Source organism: Manis pentadactyla, chromosome 10 (assembly GCF_030020395.1).
Source record: "Manis pentadactyla isolate mManPen7 chromosome 10, mManPen7.hap1, whole genome shotgun sequence".
Lineage (NCBI taxonomy): Eukaryota > Metazoa > Chordata > Mammalia > Pholidota > Manidae > Manis > Manis pentadactyla.
Window position 1 is genome coordinate 72,701,562 of NC_080028.1, and position 20,091 is coordinate 72,721,652.

At 37.6% G+C, this 20,091-nt stretch overlaps 1 protein-coding gene across 3 annotated transcripts; it reads right to left on the reverse strand.

Annotated features, from left to right (window-relative positions):
• Positions 1–1,591: 1,591 nt before the first annotated feature.
• On the reverse strand, positions 1,592–19,695 carry CEP20 (centrosomal protein 20). Of its 3 annotated transcripts, XM_036917913.2 has the most exons (6): positions 19,411–19,525; positions 16,444–16,641; positions 14,307–14,391; positions 12,597–12,733; positions 3,239–3,354; positions 1,592–2,692 (listed from the first exon to the last, which is right to left on the reverse strand). In XM_036917913.2, the coding sequence occupies exons 1-5, from the start codon at positions 19,496–19,498 to the stop codon at positions 3,278–3,280; spliced, it is 585 nt and encodes a 194-aa protein (XP_036773808.2). In that variant the 5' UTR covers positions 19,499–19,525; the 3' UTR covers positions 1,592–2,692; positions 3,239–3,277. The 3 variants fall into 3 exon arrangements, with proteins under 3 accessions (XP_036773808.2, XP_036773809.2, XP_036773810.1); XM_036917914.2 differs by having other exon boundaries at positions 1,592–3,354; positions 19,471–19,695; XM_036917915.2 differs by lacking the exons at positions 1,592–2,692; positions 3,239–3,354; positions 12,597–12,733 and having other exon boundaries at positions 14,303–14,391; positions 19,471–19,695.
• Positions 19,696–20,091: the final 396 nt, after the last annotated feature.

The window sequence follows — 20,091 nt, forward strand, 5'->3', positions numbered from 1 at the left end:
AGTAGGTGAATAGATAAATAAACTGCAGTCACTCAGGCAATGGAACAATATTCAGCACTAAAAACAAATGAGTTATCAAACTATGAAAAGACATGGAGGAATCTTAAGTGCATATTACTAAGTAGAAGAATCCAGTCTGAAAAGGCTACACACTGTATGATTCCAACTATATGACACTCTGGGAAAGACAAAACTATGGAGACAGTAAAAAGATTCCTAGTTGCCAGGGGTTGGGGGATGGAGGGATGCATAGGCAGAACAGAGGATTTTTAGGGTATGAGACTCTACAATTACAATAGTGGATATATGTCATTATACATCTGTTCAAACCCACATAATGTACAGAACCAAAAATGAACCCTAATGTAATACAGACTCTGGGTGTTAGTGACCTGTCAATGTAGGTTCATCGATTGTAACACATGTGCCTCTGTTGGAAGGTGGGGGCTGATAATGGGGAGGCTGTGTTTGAGGGTGGGGGCACATGTACTATACACTCAATTTTGCTGTTAATCTAAAGCTGCTCTAAAAAGTAAAGTCTATTCTTTTAAAAAGGTGGTTTTACCTCATTTCATTTTTTAAAAATTAATGAAAATAACATAATTCTTACAGAACAGTTATTAAAAAATCAAATACCAAGTGGCTGGGAAACAGTCTTAAATGCCTTTAAAGGCACATCCTCACAAATGTTGATCCTTCATGTACACTTGGCTTTAGGTTTAAAGAACACATCAAATTTTACATAATCATACAGGCATGTGAGTCATATACAAATGTATTCTTACACATAATTATAGAGCTATGAATCCATTCTATGCAAACATACATGCCAAGCTTAAATTTATCATCTTCAAAAGCCACCTCTGCTCCTATGGGAGCTTTTAGGATACCCATTTTAAATTTCCACTTTTCCTAAATCCCTCTTCAGTTCCAATTCCTATCCTATTTTTTGTGAAACCCAAGTTTTCTCCTAAAACATCTCTAGTTCTGGAAGAACACTCCCAACAACTCCATGAACACCACGAGCAACAATGCACTGAGTTTATGAGAATAGTTTGATGGGTTCTCTGTATTTGTATTTGTCTTTTCTTTCCTTGAGTTTTTTAAATACCTCAGCCCACGCACCTTTTTAAATTACTGGATTATAAATTAATCGGCATTGTTCAAAAATCCTGAGTATAGAAATTTCTAAAGCAGATTTCCTCACCCAAGGCCCTCCTTTGTGGATAATCATTAAAATCTCAAGAGTATTTTGACAACAGGTGTTTTTCTCTTTTCCAAATATAGAAATGTAATACTAAATATGCTTTTTCACAAAGTACAAGGCCCCACAGATTATCCTGCGCCTTCAGAGACTGACACCGCCAGCCCCCAACACTGCAGAGTAACTGTTCCAGGGTGAAATGGCTGATGCCCAGTGCACATACACCAGCAAGTTCCCCTCCCCTACCCTCACTCTAAACCCCAACAACCAGGTTGCTGGAGATCCTGAAAGAAGTCTGGAAAGCCATTTCCAATCATTTTTCTGGTTCTGGTGTGTATCTTTTGATGACAGAACAGTCGTAGGAACATCCTTTGCACAACAACTTACTGAGTTCTTAATTGGTTTTTATTAAATAACATGTTGAAAGTATAAAAGTTGCATAGGTACAAAACAGGTTACAGAGTAATGCATACAAAAGCACTCTGGACTACATGTGGCAGTTCTGTTGAACTTCTATTTGGGTGATTTTATATCAATATCCAAAATGCTAAACTCCAACATTTTTTCTTAATCTAGTTCTGCGTGATCGCAACTCCTGAAGTAAATTTAGTGTCCACTGCCAACATCCTTGGATATAAACCAAGTTCTCTGAGAACTCAGAAATTTATATTCCCATATACAATACAATGGAATTCATTGTTATCAGATACTAGATTTCATTTAAAGCATGGAAATGAGCCCTTAGAATACAATCTATGTATGTATCTAGCCTCCTAAGAGGGCCTCTCAAAACCCTTTGCCTGGTAAAGTATGGTTTAAGGGTATTTCTTTAATAATTTTCTCCATTCAGGTAAAAAAATTCTTTGCTAATCTGTAAGGACCAAACACTGACTAGCACCAATATTAAATCAAAAGTATCAGTAATACCTGAAGCCAGCACAAAATCACTATTGTGAAGAGAACATCAATTTGTCCAGTTTCCCCAGGAAGAGTGCTGAAGCTGAATTCACTGGCGTACAGGTGCCCACTCAGTTCTGTCCTGTTCCGAATATACCTTACAGCTTTCCCCAGGGAGGTGTCACTATTCTCATAGTTATCAGTGAGATCAGTCTGTAGACTCCACATTATAAAAATATCTTAATAAATATCAAAGTAGCATTTTAGAGATAGCACTGTAAGAGCTCTTACTGTTTTTCTATCCCAAGACTAAGACTTGACATGTAATAAGAATTTTAGGGCCCAAGTAAGTAGGAGTTGGCCCTTTCATAGCTCATCCTGTAACTGCACAACTGAAGGCCCTGTGGAAATCCAACAATGCCCTCTTTTACAAGGTACTTTCTGGTATTTCTCCTAAAGCCTGCCTCTTCATGCTTATTCCACATTCTTTATGTAATAAAATAAACTCTTTGTTTTACTTACAGCAAAATTGAAAAAAAATAATTTCCCCTCTACCTTTCAATTATATCTTTCAGTAGAAGCCAAAACGGTCTAAGGAAAGAAAAAAGTACATTGTTACATAGTTTAAAAGTTCAGCTTTAGATAGTAATTCAAATATTTAAACCGAATTATAAGTGGTTATCTGAAAAAGAGCTAATCAAAAAAAATCAAACTTTGTAGGAATTAATTTTTTAGTTAATTCCTTTAGTGTTCTTTTAAATGTTTTTAATAACATGATGAATTTTCCCACAAATCCACATAATTCCAGCCTGAAGGGAATTTAACTAACGTGCCACAAAATTGAATTAAAGAGCACAGCATATGGCTATAAAGATCTGAATTATTTTTAATATATAAGAATATACAGGATATTTTAAAAAAAGCCTTTCATTTCTCACAAATTCAAGGATCTTTAAAATACTGCCTAAAAACAATATATCTTTCAAGTCAAATCCCATAAGCTAGGTAACGGTTAATTTTTATTCACAAATGCAGTAAACATTCCTAAATGTTTTGCAGAAACTCAAGTTTCTACACAGTACAAATATTTGTGATGCATTTTGGTAACACTGGGAGAATAAATAAGTTCATACATACAATTTTAAGATAAAAGATGAGATGCTCCAAATGGAAATGTCATCTCTTCACTGCTTGAGAAACATGAGGATCTTCAATATTAGTACTTTTCCCCTTCTCCTTTGTTAGATGGTCATCTGAAATAACAGAAACAAATGTCAATACTTACCCAAGTCAAAATCGACAGGAGGAAGACATATCTACATGTATTTTTAGCATATTATCTATTTAATACTGTAGGAGTTCTTTAGATGGTGTAGGACAATGAAAAAAACTATTTTGTAAACATTTTTGAAGACATGAGCAATGTTCAGTGCTAGGTACTCACTCTAATTAGTTGTGTTGCTGGCCTTTTTTAAGGAATAGGGCATGCCCTGGAAGAACCAAGTGTAAGTAGCTACAAACTTCTCTTACATGATTATGTAAGGAACAAGACTCAAAAGAAAGGATGGTGTTCAATTAGCATTTTAAAGAATGCCAAAGTTCTTCGACTAAAAAGATGAAAAAAAACCTTTCTTCAAACAGAAATGCCTCCCAGCAGTACCCTCTTGTGGCAAGAAGAAAACTAGCACAGTTTGTATCTCCCTACCAATATCAGAAACTATCCAAAAAATTGCAGAAAATGTTCTTGAGCTAAAACAAAGCTGAGAGTTCAGAAGTGCCCAGAGCCCTTGGGACCACCCACTATGCTTTAACAACAGTGAAGAAGGGGGTGCTATCTGCTTCTGTTCAATTTCTATTGTCATGGGAAAAAGGGGTGGAGGGCACATTAGGGTTCTAGAACCTAGAGACTTAGTATCCAAATACAACAAAAATGTAATGCACAAATAGAATTCTGAGAAACTGAGAAAATATGAATCCCCCGGTTCCCCAAACACTTTCCACAACTGCAAATCAACCTTTTTAATGACAATTTGGTAACAAGAGAAAGAATACAAATTTAGACAAGTTGTTACAAATATGCAATTTTAGCACCAAAAACCATACTGGATTTTCTAATCTCAGACATTTCGTGCACACCTTCTTATTAGTCCACAGAAGCTGGTTAACCTTATAAATAATGTAAAGTGCTAGTACCATTAGGTCTGGATCACAAATGACTACCTCCCTCGATTTTAGACAATTTTGCTGGCCAGAATAAAATTAAAAATATACTTAGGACACAACCATTTTTTTTCTTTGTTTGTTTATCCATTTATTTACTGTATTAAAAATTAACACATTTATTCATTTTAAAATAGCAATAGCCAACCCATTTTACATGTTAACATAGCTGTTTTTAATTTAAAAACTTATTTGTACTTTCCAAAATAAAAAAATTTATTAGAATGACATTCTTTTACATTTTTGCAAATGTTTTTGTTAGAAGATACGGATTCCCATATTTGTTCTATATTCAATCTTTTGAGATATGTACTTTTGGTTTAAGTATATAAAGACAACCCAACTTCATGCAGATGTGTAGTTGGAAAAAGGAGAAGCATTTCTGTGGCCTTTTCAAATTATTGTGGATATTTTTCTTTGACACTATACCAAAAATCAACACATGGTAGTTTCTTAAAAGTTCTTCTACAATGTGAAAGCTGAAAGTATTCAATGATTTTTTTCAAGTTCTGTCATATTAAAATCCATTGGTCTATCTTATACTTTGTGAATATTTTGCCTATGCATGATTTTGTGCCTTTGTGCATTGTTATTTGGAAAGTATTGTTTTATTGAATATGCAAATCTTCTAAAAGTCGACACATTTCATTATCCACATAGAAAACTCACATGGCTAATACCACCACCAATCTCATCAGAAAGGTCTTTAAGCAGCAGGAATCTGTCAAGTTCAAAATGGCAGGTACAAGTTTTCCAAAAGATTTTTATCATACTGTTGTTTTTCCTGAAATGGCAGGCTCATCGTTTGTTTTTGAGAAAATTTCTGCCAAAAACCCAAACGTGAATAAACATGGTTTGTCTGTCAGGCATTCTTTCCAATAAAAAGGACGGCTAATTTAGCTCACAACTCAGACGAGTGCTTTTCCCTGAGACAACCACTGTACTTCGGAAGGCAGCCAAAGTGCTTATTGTGTCCTTCCCATTTTGCCACGCAGAACAGTACGAAGACATGCACTCAGGGAGAGATTAATAAGATTAATAGTTTTCACTGCATCATCGAAGATATCTTTGAGTGAAATTGGAACTTTTTTCTGCCAGTGTGTAATGGTGAAGAACACCATGGCTGTTAGGAGTTTCATGCCTCTGCCTTGATTTGTGGTAAAGCAGCAACAGTGCCCACCATTGCTTTTGCACCATCAGTGCAAATGTCTACACAGTGAAAAAGGCAAATAACATCTAAGTGTTATTATGAAATTAATCTTAACCTTCAGGTATCCCCTGAAAGGATCTTGGGGACCCCAGGGGGCCAGCAAACTATACTCTGAGAATCACCACTACGAGTTGTTGTGAGGATTAGATAAAATTATGTCTGTAAAGCATTTGCCACAGTGCCTAGCATATTCTAAGTGCTTAATAAATGCAAGCAAGTTGTTTATTATTAAAAATTATTTCATATATTTTATCTCACAATGACCTCTCTGTCCCCCACTGCATCTAGCCTAGACGGCGTTCATTGCATAAGCTTCACTGGATTATATTCACTGATAAGCTTCTCAAGGGCATGTACCTGTAACCCAAAGGCTTGACTAGTGTCCAACTCACTTAAATTAATAAATGAGCTAGTCAAGGTAAAGATGGCTGCTTCCATTTTATAGATAAAAAATGCTGAGTGTCTGAGATTGAATTTTCAGCTAGTGTTTGAACCAGTACTGGTAAGGTCAATGCTGAGGAGCAGGGCAGAGGGTTAGGCAGAAAAGGGGGAACCCATTAGGAATATGAGGTGAAGGAAAGATAGGGGAAAACTTTGTCTAGTGTAAAGATTGCAAACAGACTGCCCAAAGGCCAAGCTTGCACACTGCCGCCTACACATGGTGCTTTAAATTTTAAATAGTGACCAAGGAAAGTGATAAGAGTACAAACAGGCAATTTGCATAAGAGGTAATCCAAAGGCTAAAAAGCATCTTAAGAGACATTTAAATTCATGAGTAATTAGAATATTGCAAATTAAAGTAATGAAATTTCCCTTTATACCTAATAAACTGGAAAAAATAAAGAGCTGTATGAGGCCCAGCATTGGTATCAATGTGGGTGCACAGGAACTCCCACACACTTCTGAGGAGCAGGTAAGCCCATGCTGTCTTACCGAAGCATACAGGCAATGCCTAGCCAAATGAGGTGCAGGCCTACCTAGGACTTGCTCTTGGGCAAGCATCCTAAATAAATTCTCAAACTGGTGCATAAATTTATATAAAGCTTCAAGAAACAGTTCAATGTAGCAATATTTGAGAGTGGTAGAGAGCTGGGGGCATCTAAGAGTCCATCACAATGGAATGAAGAGGTAAAGTGTGTTTAGTGTACACGATGGATCATTGTATCAAGTGGGTCCTGAAGGAACTAGAAGTAGGCTCAAAAGGTAGCTGAAGATAGTTTAATGAAAAGACTGTTTACAGTGTGTAGGCATGATTCAGGGAAACCAAGAAGGAATGGTAAAGCCCCAGGATCTAGGAAGAGAGGCAAGTGGAGAGAACAACCTGAATCAACCAGGACTGCAGCTCTACGGGAGGGGCATATGACAAAAGCTGGGCTTCAGGTAGAGGAATGCAGCTGCTGACAAACTGGACTAGCAGGGAGGAAGCCAGGAAGACAAATACCCTGACCTCTCTCTTCCAGCCCTCTGAGCTCCTGGTAGTGCTTCCTGTTTGCCAATCCAATGGGAATTTAAAGGGCAAGGGAGCCAGGGAATAGAGCAAAAAAAAAGGAAGTTCTTCAGTAAATCTGAAAGGGCAAACACAGAATATCAATCAGAAGTAGTTGCAGCAGTTGCAAATAATGAACTAGTTGTACACAGAGTAACACAGAGGAATTTTAAATATAGAACTGAGAGTGAAAACGAAGAACCAGAATGGATTCATGACACAATGTCATTTAAAAAATCCACACGATCTAAATATATATATGTGTGAGGACACAACCATTTTAGATTTTCTAGAAAAGCATTATAGAAAAAATGAAGCATGTTATTCATGTACTTCATAGATATGCAATAAAGTTGAGCTGATAATGATGTTCTGTTATAAAATATCTGATGTTTTATTTATAGCAAAAACTACTTTTCCTCCAGTATTATAAACACTAACATCAGCAGCATAATGAACCAGCTACCATTTCAAAGGTAAGTGTGCCTAGATAAGCCCTCTTCAATTCTGTCAGGACCTTGAAAGCTTTGATAAAAGAAGTACTCATGTTGAGAGCTTTGGACTTATTTTCAAATAAAAGTGTTTTATATTTTCTATGATTCATTTTAGTGTTATGTATTTTAGGTTGGATGAGCTTATGCAGAGATAATATTGTAATCTGAAGAGTAATTATTTTATTATCCTTATAACATTTTCAACATCATCAAATAAAACTTATGTAGTCATCAGATAGTAAGCTAGAGCTGAGAAAGTAAATGGAATGCTTTGGTGTGTTACTGGAACATATGCAATCTTCAGCTGCCAATTCTTAAATTATTTACAAAGAGTTCACTGCTGTGCCAAGAAAATTTCTGATGATCAACCAAAGTAATTTGTAAAATCACTGATTTTCCTCTGTTAGTTCAGCAGTCATCCTCATTTCTAGGCCTTTCACAGAACTTTCCACAGAATAGACCATCCAAAGCTCTACCGACTTGAACTCAATTCTCTGCTTTCTCTGGCACTGTATACATAAAGGACCCAAAGGGAACTACTGCACTTTTCTCTCTCTCTCACTCCCACAGCACCCCCATCCCTACTTACACTACTAGAGGCCAATCTGTGACCTTCATCTAAGAAGAACAAAACTCAGTTAGGAAATACTGTGTGATTTAGAACTTTATTAATCATTTTAATCATGAATATTAAGGAGACTGATTATAGAAAGCTGACTAACCAGAAAAGTTATTTCCCAAGAGGTTATTTTCCCCTATGGGAGAAAAAACTGATGTCATAGGTTTGCTATGTTAACAAGTTGTTGATGTGTACAATACCCATTGGTGACAATTAAGCAGAAAAACCAGTATTGTATTACCATATATTCTTGGTAAACATGTAAACTGGTAAAGCCTTCTTGAAGGAGAATGACTATTTTTTAACACATGTATGCTCTGAACCAGCAGCAATTCTACTTTTTGGGGTCCACACAGGTATTTCTCCCATAAAGAAGTAATGCTACCTTGCAATACAGGAACAGCAGAAAACATTTAAAAGTACATCAATAGACAGTGATTAGCAATACTATGGAATACTACACAAAGTTAAGAATGAAACAGAAGTAGATCTACACACACTAACAAGTGAAAAAAGAAAACTGCAGGGTAATATGTACAGTAGCAATGCATATATATTTAAACACATAGAAATGAGTCCTGAAGGATTCCCACCAAGCTGCAAAGAGGGGACCTTCTATGGAAGGGTGGGAAATCAGGGAGTTAGGGCAGAGACAAGGAGGGAGGTTAAAGGGAATTTTACATTATATTACTAGAATGTTTAGAGGGCTTACTAATATCCTTGTGTGTTTTGTTTTGAAGCACTTGCCAGTTAGGAACTAGTGACAATTCCTTACCAATCCCTGAAAAGGGAACAAGGAAAACTTCTACATGTTCTTTAAATGGAAAAGGTACAGGAATGGCAATCACAGGTGCTGAGTCTGCTAAAAAGTACCAGCCATGGGATTCAGATGAGTTGCTTGGCCTCTTAGCCTTGGTCATCTCAACTGTAAAATAGGTAGGTGGGAATGATTTCTTTCCCATCACCTCAGAATTCTAAGATGGACAGAAGGATAACTCCTAGTGAAGTCAGATGTAACCTCCAATAAAGGTCACCCTGATTCACAAGCATTTCACTTCCAGAAATTATTTAACATGACTAATATTGCTCACAGCAGTTTAGGAAAACTTTAAAAGGCAAATTTGCATTTTAGATGTTTCCTAAAAGTTTACTTCAACATTCAATATTTATATTTGTCCTGATAATCTGCTGCCTAAGCCCTACTCTGACTGTCCTCCTTAAAAAGAGAGGTCAAGTGGGGGAACTGCATTTGTGCTTTCCCCTGAAAATGAAATACAAAAAAAAATGAGAGGTCAAAACTCTACCATAGTTGGAAACCCTAAGCTATAAACCATTCGATTCATATTATCAAATTGAGATCCTGCTGTTGATGTAATCAAAATAATTTAAGGAGTGAGCATTCTGAAAGAAGTATGCGCTATTCTCCTAGGAATTGTTTATTTGCAGATAACTATCACTCTACCACAAAAAGGATCCTAAAAATGCAAAGGACACATAAACCTGTGACTTCTCTATCTGTACCCAGCAATCTTGCTTTTCAGTCTCGGAGGGGAAAAAAAAATGATGACTTAATAAAATCTATTTATTCAGTATGCTAAGGATCTAAGCTGCTCCAGAGAGTACAAATCTATGAGAATCAGATTTTTCAGTATTTTTATGTAGAAAGTATATCTCAAAATTTTGTTCAGTTATTCACTTCCCCTACCCCCATCTACCCCTATTGTTTTTCTTTTTTTTTTTTACCACATGATTTCATCTTTATAAATTTCTAGAAAGTGCAAACTAATCTTTAGTGACCGTAATCAGATCTGTGCTGGCTTTGAGATGTGAGAGTCGGAAAGAGTTTGAGGAACAAGGTTTATAAAGGTATGAGGAAGCTTTAGAGGGTGACAAATATGTTCACTATCTTGGTTGTGCTGATGGTTTCATGGTTGCATTCATGTTCTGAAACTTATTTCAGTTATACTTCAGTAAAGCTGATTTTAAATTATTCCTTAATTAGCTTCCTAAGACTTTCAGAATAAAAACAAAAATCTTAATTATAGCCCACATAACTCACAATATAGGTAGGTCACGGGGAAGGCAGTACAGCACGGAGAAGACAAGTAGTGACTCTATAGCATCTTACTACGTCAATGGACATGACTGCAACGGGCGGGGGGTGGGGACCTGGTAATAGGGGCAAATGTAGCAACCACAATGCTGCCCATGCAAAACCCTCACAAGATTGTGTATGAACAATACCTTAATTTAAAAAAAACATATATATATATATATATATATAGCCTGCATAGTCCGACCTCTACTTTCTTCAACCTCTTCTCACTTAATGTTTCCTCTGATTTTCTGTGTTCCAGCTATTTGAACTTATCTCAGTCCTTCCTACACTCCTTGTTTTCTGACACATGTTCTTTGTGTATACTATTCCCTCTATTGAGATACTTTTCCTCCCTCCATTTGTCCCTTAAGTTCCCACTCTTTCAGATCTCAACTCAGTTATCACTTTCCCAGTTATACTTTCTCTGACCTCTTTTATTTATTTTTGTATTTTTTCATTTTTTGAATTTTTTTTTATTAAGATATGATTCATACACACTCCTACGAAGGTTTCAGATGAAAAAACAATTGGTTACTACACCCACCCAAACCATCAAGTCCCCACCCACACCCCAATGCAGTCACTGTCCATCAGTGCAGCAAGATGCCACAGATCAATTATGTGCCCCCTCCATGCTACACTGTTCCCCCCATGATACCCCACACCATGTGTACTAAATATACTACCCCTCAATCCCCTTCTCCCTCCCTCCCCACCTGCCCTCAAACACCCCTCCCCCTTGGTAACCACTAGTTCATTCTTGGGAGTCTGTTGCTATTTTGTTCCTTCAGTTTTGCTTCATTGTTATACTCAACAAATGAGGGAAATCATTTGGCATTTGTCTTTCTCCACATGGCTTATTTCACTAAGGATAACGTCCTCCAGCTCCATCCATGTTGTTGCAAATGGTAGAATTTGTTTCTTTCTTATGTCCGAATAGTATTCCATTGTGTATATGTACCATATCTTCTTTATCCATTCATCTACTGATAGACACTTAGATTGCTTCCATATCTTGGCTATTGTAAAAAGTGCTGTGATAAACATAGGGGTGCATATGTCTTTTTGAAACTGAGAAGTTGTATCCTTTGGGTAAATTCCAAGGAGTGGGATTCCCAGGTCAAATGGTATTTCTATTTTTAGTTTTTTAAGGAACCTCCATATTGCTTTCCACAATGGTTGAACTAGTTTACATTCCCACCAGCAGTGTAGGAGGGTTCCCCTTTCTCTGCATCCTCACCAGCATTTGTTGTTCTTAGTCTTTTCGATGCTGGCCATCCTTACTGGTGTGAGGTGATAACTCATTGTGATTTTAATTTGCACTTCCCTGATGATTTGTGATGATGAGCATCTTTTCACATGTCTGTTGGCCATCTGAGTTTCTTCTTTGGAGAACTGTCTCTTTATATCCTCTGCCCATTTTTTAATCAGGTTATATGCTTTTCGGGTGTTGAGGCATGTAAGTTCTTTATATATTTTGGATGTTAACCCCTTGTCAGATATGTCATTTACAAATATATTCTCCCATTCTGTAGGATGCCTTTTTGTTCTGTTGATGGTGTCCTTTGCTGTACAGGAACTTTTTAGTTTGACGTAGTCCCATGAGTTCATTTTTGCTTTTGTTTCCCTTGCCTGCGGAGATGCGTTCAGGGGTTTGGTTGCTCATGCTTATATTCAGGAGATGTTTGCCTATGTTGTCTTCTAAGAATTTTAAGGTTTCATAACTTACATTCAAGTCTTTGATCCATTTTGAGTTTACTTTGTGTATGGGGTTAAACAATAATTCAGTTTCATTCTCTTGCATGTAGCTGTCCAGTTTTGCCAACACCAGCTGTTGAAGAGACTGTCATTTCCCCACTGTATATCCATTGCTCCTTTATTGTATATTAACTGACCATATATGGTTGGGTTTATATCAGGGCTCTCTAGTCTGTTCCATTGGTCTATGGGTCTGTTCTTGCGCCAGTACCAAACTGTCTTGATTACTGGGGCTTTGTAGTAGAGCTTGAAGTTGGGGAGCGTAATGCCCCCAGTATTATTCTTCCTTCTCAGAATTGCTTTGGCTATTTGAGGTCTTTTGTGGTTCCATATGAATTTTAGAACAATTTTCTCTAGTTTGTTGAAGAATACTGTTGGTATTTTGATAGGAATTGCATTGAATCTATAGATTGCTTTAGGCTACCTTTATTGTTTTTCCAAAAAGCATTTTATATTTTGGAAGATAAGCAACACAGGTTTAAACTATACTAGACAGAAATAGAATTAAACTATGAGTCAAAAGCTTATGAAAAAGTATTCCAAAGTGAAAAATACATATGAAGAAAATATACCTGCTGACAGCTAAGGATAAAACTCAGAAAACTCATACCCATTTTCCTTCTTCCACTAGGTTGTCTGCCAAGACTTGGGTTTGAAGGCTGAAGTGAAGACCCTTTCAGATAAGTATTTTGGATGTTATCCTTAGTTCCATGCAAGAAATGAGCTAAAATCCCATATAAAAGAGGTCTAGAGCAGGAAGAAAACCAAAATCAATTTAATTTGCATAAACAGGTAAAGCTTAAAGCATCTAAAAGGCAGACTCTGACACCAAAATACCCATGTATTTCTCTAGACTTAAAAAAGTTGCATGGTTATTATCCAAACTGCAAACTGTTTCAGGCTTTTTTAAATTTAAGAGTACCATTTAACTCTAAAGACAATTTTAAAACCCAGAGAAAACATGTTAACAACTTAAACCTCATCTAAACTAAAATACAACTTCAATCAATGCACACAAATTCAGCTTTTAAACTCCAAGTCCAGTATAAGATTCCCCAATACCTATAATAGTCTGATACACAAGTATTCAAAAAACACTTATTGGATTGATAAACCCTTGCCCAGAGACAGTTTTATGTCCCAAGAACCAGACTGCCTAGGTTCAAACCCTGGCTTCCTCACTTGACCTCAGCAAGATTCTTAATGTCCCCCTCCTTGTAATGCTTCTTCCCTACAAATGAGAATAAATGTAGTCCTTACCTCATAAGGTGGTTGTAGACTAAATGAGTTAATAAATGTCAAGTGTTTAAAACTGCGCCTGGCACACAGTAAATGGTATATAAATGTTAGCTATACAGGAGTTGCCTAAGAACTAGTATTCAAAAAGCTACTTTTTAAAACATCCTCTCATTTTTTTTATTCTCACCTTGCAATGTCATAATCATCATCCCCCATTCATACATGAGAAACCACACCTCAGAGAGGATTTGCTAGCAATCCCTTAGACAGTAAATAAACAAACTTCATACTTGAACTCCAAGTCCCATATTCTTTTCCTTACATTAGGTTGCCTGGAGATTTCTATCAGTACCACTGCACAAATGGAAGCTGAAAAACATTAACATGTTTGCAGAGTACCACTTTAGACTCCCACTGGCACATAACGCCTAGTATTTGCTACATGTATCATATAACATTCCCCCCTCGCCAGATTTAGGTATCATTGACCAAAAAAACTGAAATATATTTAAAGTGTACAACATGATGACCTGATATATACTGTGCAGGAAAACCCCTCATGCAGTTAATCAACATATCCATCACCTCACATTTACGTGTGTGTGTGTGTGAGAGAGAGAGAGAGAGAACATTTAAGCTTTACTCTCTGAGAAAATTTCAATTATATAATCCATATTACTTTTTAAAATCTGAAAACATTTTTAAACAAAGCAGTAACTATCTTTTAGAAAGCAAACTGTTCACAGTACAAAGCATTAAGTTGGAAAAGAAAGTGACCACAGATAGAGAAAATAGATGGGCTTCTGAACAGTCAGTACAGGGCAGTGGGAATGGACAGGAGATACTGCAGAGGCATAATTAATGGGACTTTCAAAATGCCCAATGGAGAAATAAAGAGACAAAAATTTTAATAAATCTTTTAAGACTTGTTCACTACTGCACATCTTAGATTTGGTGCGGTGATAGCTAGATACACACTAAACCCAAATAAATACCTGCTGAATTAGAGGGAAATAAAGCTACTACTATACAATTACGACTCCAATACAATATCTGAAAGCTTATTAAAAGAAAAATTTACATTGTATCATCCTTCGATTCTTCAAATACATTTAGTTCACGGACAAGAAACTGTCTGTCCAATGGAACTCCAGGTTGACCAGCCTCTGAAGGAAAAAGCATGAAAATACTTAAGTCTTTATTAATTTAGAAAGCAAGTATGATTCTGTTAAGAACCACACTTACTAGGTATACATTTTTCAGATTTTAGAATGCTGATGGCACATACCAAGGCAGATCCAACTGTATGTGATTTTATAACTCTCAAAATACCTATGTTGTTAAACATACAACGATACACTGTAACATAAATTCACTTTTTAGTTCCCCCAGTGTTTGGTTGGGAGAATACTGTTTTTGCTTACTAGGCTTCAGAAGTCTGGTTTCTAAGAAGCCTACAAATTAAACACATGACAGTAATGCTTTAATTTGGTGGCAAGAATTCCAAAAGTAAAATCAGCCCTAACATGAAGTGCTAGCAAGGATACAGGGCAACTAGAACTCTCATACACTGCGGACAGGAGAGCAAAATGGTAGTTACTCTGGAAAACAGCTGAGCCATTTCTTATAAAGGTAAGCACACACTTACCACACACAACTCAGCAATCCCACTCTTAGATCTTTACCCAAGAGAAATGGAAACTTAATGTTCACACAAAAACTTGTACATGAATGTTCATTGCAGCTTGATTCATAATTGCAAAAAACTAGAAACAACAAGATGTCCGTGAACTTTTATAGCTATATCAGCACAGCCATACAATGGAATGCTATTTGGAGGGGGAGGTGGGGAACAAAGCTGAATGTCAAATGCATTATGCTAAGTGGAAAGAAGTGGACTCAAAAGGCTACATCCTGTATGGTTTCATTTATATGACACGCTGGAAAGGCAAACGATAGATACAGAAAACAGATCAGTGACTGCTGGGGTAGGAAGGCAATGAAGGGGCATAGAGAATTTTTTGAGGTGATGGAAATGAACTCTTGTGATAGTCATTGTGGTGACAGTTACTGTTTACATTTGGTAAAATCCACACAACTGTATACTAAAAAAAGTAAATTATATTGCATCTTAATTATACCTGTTTTCTTAAAGGCCAAGACACTTAATATGAAACTTTGATTACTGTCATTTATTTTATTCTAGGGAAGTCCAAGACACCTAGCTGATATTTTCATAATTTTCTTCTTTTCTGAAAATAATGGTATTATACTGCAATCTATAACAAATTGATGGAGGTGGAGATAATGATACTGAAGATCCTTAAACCAATAAAAATCATCAGTTTTTATTCAAATAAATGTGCTTAATATTAAAGATCTAGAATATTAATCTATTAAATGGAAGGTTCTAGCACCACAAATAATTCATTCTCTTTCAAAATCTATTTCATGATCTCTTTTCTTTGATGAGGCACATCTCCAAGGTATGAAAGTCTTGAAGCATAAACCTTAAAAAAGGGAACCAAGTGATGTACATGCAAGGTGCTTTCGATTGTCCTCCCAATCCCATTTCTCCCCCAAGCCCAGAGACAATACCTATGTGGACTACTGTGCATATCCTTCTAGTTCTTTATTCTTTCTTAAGAAATAAAATTTAACAGATAAAGTAAAACAAATTTTTCTTGAACTGCCCACCTCCTCCCCCAATACCATTTCTCTCCCTCCCTTCACTAGAGTGAGTTTGGAGTTTACCTACCTAATCTTTTTAAATACCATATGCTTTTACATACAATTTATACATATCTCTAACCAATACACAGTAGCAATATTTTGAGGCTTTATCTAATGTTTGGTATTTTTAATATATACATATATATTTAATCTGTGGGTACATATCTTTAAAGCATATGCATAGAAAAAAGACTGGCAGCAAACAGGGTAAACTGTAAACAACTGTTTATTCTCAGGATCAGCAATTGCAGATGGTTTTTCAAAGTATGCACCGAGCTTACAGCTTATTTAGTTTTTTCCCTTACAATATAATAAGCCTCATGAGAACCTGTTCAAGCTACAGAAAGAGTCCACGTGATTTCTATCTTCCAGTCACTCAAATGACACTTGGTAATGGAACCAGATCTCCAGGCTAAACACTTTCTGGGAACTGGGGGAAGGGAAGAAGCAGATTTTTGTCTCAGGGATTAACAATAACCTCTTACCTGCTATGAGGACAGACGCCGTATACTTATATTTGTTGAATTCCAAATACTCCCGAATTAATTCATTAATTAGAAGGTTTTCATGAGACAATTGTGGTCTTGGTTCCCTTTCATCATCTAGAGCACTGAAGATTTCAGCTCGAATTCTTGCCCTTAAATGTCCCAATACTCCTCTTTTTTCCAAGGTGTCCTTCAAAACTGTTAAATATAGAATATTAATGGTTCAATTACAGAATAAATTTTGTCATTCGTGGGCATACTTTGAAGAAAAGTGCTTAAAAGGTAAATGGCATAACAACAGTGTTCAATCTAAACACTGTCATGAATTGAACAATCATCAAATTAGCTATCACAGCTATGTTTGTAATAAAAAATACAGCTCTCAAATTGCAACGATTTACTATTTTAATATATTTAAGCAAATTTAAGTGTATCCTAACACAGTCACTGTCAAAGATTATAGTCTGATACACATTTTTTAATGAGGAGAAAAAGAAGGTACAGAATTACACCTAGCTTTGTAGGAGCTGAACTTAATCCCCAGTGCTTACATATTTTCAAGGGTGTTTATCATTGCAGACAGGTTCTATGTGTTACTGAAAACCTGTAATCTAGAAACATGATGATGAAAGATAACAAGCACACTTCATAAAAGGTAGGAATATGTTGTGCCTTTTATATCAAAACATCTTATATCCAGAACCCTTGAGGAATGGGCCATTCTGAATGAAAAGGTGTTTTGTTTGTTTTTTAAAGACAATTATGAGTTAATTCCTTAAAATAGGATTTTGACATTGTAAGCTTATTTAAAAATCTAACACGTGACTATTATCACTGCCATCTTTAAGGGATCAGGGATATACATGCTGAATGTAACCTGACTCTTCTTGATGACTGTCATTATTACAAATATCAGGAACTGCAATGAGATTTAGCCATAAATACTGGCACGGATGGTGAGAGGCATAGGGCTGAATGGGCACCATCTCTTGCAGTTGTCTGGAACCTTCTTTCAATTGTCCCTAATGACTAAGTAACATCTCCAGAGAATCAACTCTCCCCAACAGTGCCCAGAACACAGTAAGAGTTCAATAAATGCTACCTAGGAGCTTTATGAAACAGTGCTATATACTACTGGTGTAATAGTTTAATTCTGTATTGTGCCCTGCTAAGTAAGTACTCCATGACAACCAACATTCATAAAGGGAGCCCAGGAAGCTTACCCATGGCAGGCATGGGCATAAAATTTTCCAAAGCTGATAAACATTGAAAACCTGGGTTATATGATTAAAGAGATATAATCTAGACTAGACTTACACTTGCCTGTCCCTTATTTTTAAGTTATCCCCTCGACCTTTTTTGCAGGTATGTAAATAGAGTTATCATCCAATCAGACTTTGTAAGGGGTCCATAAAAGGAAGGTACTGGCTTATCATATTCTTGGGATCATAACTGAACCCCTGCTCTTTAATTCCATCTTTGGAAATTAGATGGGGAGATTTTTTTCCACTGGCAAGGATTCTGTCCCAATTATTCTGTATTTGCACACAGCATAGTCTCAAACTCAGCAGAGAAATGAGAATTAAAGAAACTGGAGAGAGGAAACCTAACCTGCCTCAGTTGCCTTCCCCAACGTAATGAATTTTCTCAGAGGCAGAAATAAATGAGGGAAAATAATAATAATAATAATAATAATGCTTAACAAAGGAAAAAGATCATAAAATATAGAATTGATTGGTGAACATTTTCACTGGGTTTCTCTTTGAAACAAAGCTTATTCAGAACTGGGGAAAGCAGAAAAAACATAAGGGGTCCCTTACATCTGTACAGGACACTCCTAATTCCCAGAGTCATGCCTTCTTTGCTCCACATCATTTTGCCCTTCCCTTTATCACCATGCTTAAAACACTGTCCTAGAACTTCTTCAGAAAATGGTTCCTAACCTGGCTTCTATCCCAAAGTATCCTTAAATCCTCCATAACTGTATGCAATACTACAAGTGATATGTATTTCCCCAGAAGAGGGGGTTCACTGATTCACAGGAGTCTGTTCTTGTGGATAAAGGCATGTCTTTTTTATTATTTATTATTGTTCACCAGCCCGGGCCACAAATACACATTTGTATCAACGCTTCCTGAATCACATCCGCAAAGAAATTCAACCCCTCCTGGCCATTTCTAAGAATTACTAATTTAGACCCCAATTTCGGGAAAACTGGAACTGGTTTCATTAATTGGGCAACAGTATCTGCCAGTGGTTAAATCTGGAGCTCTGCTTCCACACACCTGGGTTCTCACATTCTGCCTCTTTCTAACTAAATTACTCTGGGTGCCCTATTTCACCACTCAGCACCTCAATTTCCTAATCTCTGAAATGGGCATAGGGTTGGTACAGGGAACCGATTCGGTAACACGAGCTGGGCAGGGCCTGATATACCAGGCTCATTCACTGACAACTATAACTACTAGTATTACTTGTCTGGATATCTGCTTCAAAATTAACAGTATATTAATGTTACCAATTTAATGACTTGCACCTTTGCGGAACTTCCCCTGAACGGGCAGGACAATGGCCAGGAAACTTTCTACCGTGTTGTTCCCGAGGGAAAATCAGTACCTACCTCACCGGTTGTTGCGAGATTTCAACGGGACAACCCAGCAAACGATGTAGGAGTGTGTCGCACACCACCAACGTTTATGGGTATTGTCATCAGCCTCGAGTGAAAGGCCTGGCCCAGGGCGGGTCCAGAAAATGCACCAGAGGCCCAGGTGTGTAGAGCTCTCAGGTGCCTGTAGATCCTGCGACTCCTCCTCCAGCTCAAAGCTGGTTTCAAAACCGCTGCTGGGGCAACGCTTGCCTCCTGGAGCGTTGGCGCAGCGGCCGCCCCACCAGCCGGACGCTCCGCAGGCCCTAACGACCCCCAGAAAGGCTAACTATAGAGTTCCGCGCGCCCTGCTTTCGACCCACCCTTTTCACAAGCTGAAGGCCAGACTCCTTTCTCCCAGCAAACCTCTGGCTCATACTCACCAGCCTTCAGGTCGGTGACAGTCGCCATTTTTCAACGGCCGCCCAGGGCGCTCCTGGGCCGTGCGCACGCGCAGCTCCGCCCCTCTCCGCCGCGTGGTCTGTAGCCAATAGGCGCACAGCTCTCTCACTGTCCAGTCCCGCCCCTCCCTGTTTACCTTTCCGCGGTTGGGTGAGTGGTGACCGTGTAGAGTGACTCCACCAACCAGCGAGCGCACTGGGTGGGTCCTGCCGAGAGAGGTGGGAGGGGGAAGGGAGACTGCGGAAGGTCTGAACATTCCCTATGCAAGCAAAGGGTCACCCCCTGCCTAGCCTTAACCAGCTAAGCCTTTCTTGATCTGCGCACTGCGCATCTCTGTAGCCTCAAGAACTGTTAAAAGCTACAGTCTCTTAAGCCTGTGGTTCGCAAACTTGAGCATGCCTTAAATTCACCGGGAAAGCTTGTAAAAACAGATTGCTGGGCCCCACCCCTGGAGATTCTGATTCAGTAAATAAAGGAATGAGGGCAGAGAATTCCATTTCTAACAGATTCCCAGTTGATGCTAGTATTACTGGCCTGGGGATCACACCTTGAGAACCCTTAAGTACTTGATATGAGCCTGACACTGTGCTAAATGCTTCACA

What these genes read in the sequence shown, in the direction of transcription:
- CEP20 (XM_036917913.2), bottom strand. Translation starts at nt 19,498, where the DNA reads ATGGCGACTGTCACCGACCTGAAGGCTGGTGAGTATGAGCCAGAGGTT. An exon ending in GGCGTCTGTCCTCATAGCAG is followed by an intron (nt 14,392 to 16,443) that starts GTAAGAGGTTAT and finishes TTTTTCCTTCAG; the next exon opens with AGGCTGGTCAACCTGGAGTT. An exon ending in TAGTGGAAGAAGGAAAATGG is followed by an intron (nt 3,355 to 12,596) that starts GTATGAGTTTTC and finishes CTGTTATTTCAG; the next exon opens with ATGACCATCTAACAAAGGAG.